Here is a 1132-nt window from a genome sequence, read left to right as displayed (position 1 = left end):
CTGGAGCTCCGAGCGGTGTGCAGCCTAGGGGTCCAAGGTGTGACTCTTGGTGCCCTCTGACTGCATACGGGGGCTCTGAGAGGAAGCTCTGATGTGGAGGGCTGTGGCAGGAGGCTGCCTGAGTCGCCCCGCTGCAGACCTGAGGCCCAGCTCCTACCCTCCAGGCAGGTAGCCTACACCACAGAAGGGCTCACAAAACCTACGCGGCCGCCGCCTCCTCTGTCGGGTAACACGTAAATGGTTATCCTGCAGCTAATCTTTTATTGCCCCTCTTCCTGTACGTCAGCAGCTAGGAGGTAAGGGGGACATTCGTATGTTGCATCTGAGTTTTATGGGCACATGGAATCAACTGTCAGATTTTAAGGACCATGGTATTTAGAAACCTATGTGTGTAAACAACAGCCCTCACAGCCGAAAGTTCTAGAGTGATCTATCACTTCTAGGAGAAAAAGGAGAAAGATGGCCAAGAATGGAGAAGTGGTTTCCAGGAACTAAGCACGGGTATCAGAAACCACTAAAACTAACACACAAGGCTGGGAACAACTGGAGGGCGTGGCAGAGCAAGAGGGCCAGATGGCCCAGGCAAGCCACGGAGCGGCGTACTATCCAGAGCCAGGGTCTGCACACTGTGCCCATCCCCGCACACACAGGCGGGAGTCCGGCAAACTCACATCCCACTGTCTCGTGCAGGCTGTGGGGCCACAGGGAACCAACGCAAGCTCTTGGTTTGTTTAACATTCCGCAGAAGAGTTGTTGTAGAGATCGAAGATGGATATACATACAAACTGCTTTTGCCTGATGCCCTTTGTTCAATAAATTAGGGCAACCACTATTGTGCAGTACCATCTGCAGCAGCATCTAGGCAAGAGTTCCATTTGGAAATGGTGATCCAAAGCATCCGCGTTGGCCACTGCCAGAACCACAGGTCCCACTTTTTCAGTGCTGAACAGGTTGGTGTATACAGGTTACCTTCTGGGACTACTGAGGCCTAAGGACAAAGAGTGGGGGTAGGCAGAAGTGAAGGAAGGTTCTCTCTTGTCTCCTCACAGAAGATAAAACCTGTCAGCTTGCCCACACTTATCTTCCTCTTCTCCATTAACTTGCTGGGACAGGTACAACAAATAATGAAAAT

General features: G+C 51.7%; 1 protein-coding gene across 1 annotated transcript in view; it reads right to left on the bottom strand.

Annotated features, from left to right (window-relative positions):
* Positions 1-238: 238 nt before the first annotated feature.
* LSM3 (LSM3 homolog, U6 small nuclear RNA and mRNA degradation associated) overlaps positions 239-1132 on the bottom strand; it is a 14181-nt gene continuing 13287 nt past the window's right edge. The window contains exon 4 of the mRNA XM_029916434.1: positions 239-988. Within this exon, the coding sequence (XP_029772294.1) occupies positions 830-988 (159 nt within the window). The 3' untranslated portion in view covers positions 239-829. The remainder of the gene's footprint in view (positions 989-1132) is intronic.

This window comes from Suricata suricatta, chromosome 12, assembly GCF_006229205.1.
Source record: "Suricata suricatta isolate VVHF042 chromosome 12, meerkat_22Aug2017_6uvM2_HiC, whole genome shotgun sequence".
Taxonomy (NCBI): domain Eukaryota; kingdom Metazoa; phylum Chordata; class Mammalia; order Carnivora; family Herpestidae; genus Suricata; species Suricata suricatta.
This window is presented reverse-complemented; position numbering and strand designations above follow the sequence as displayed.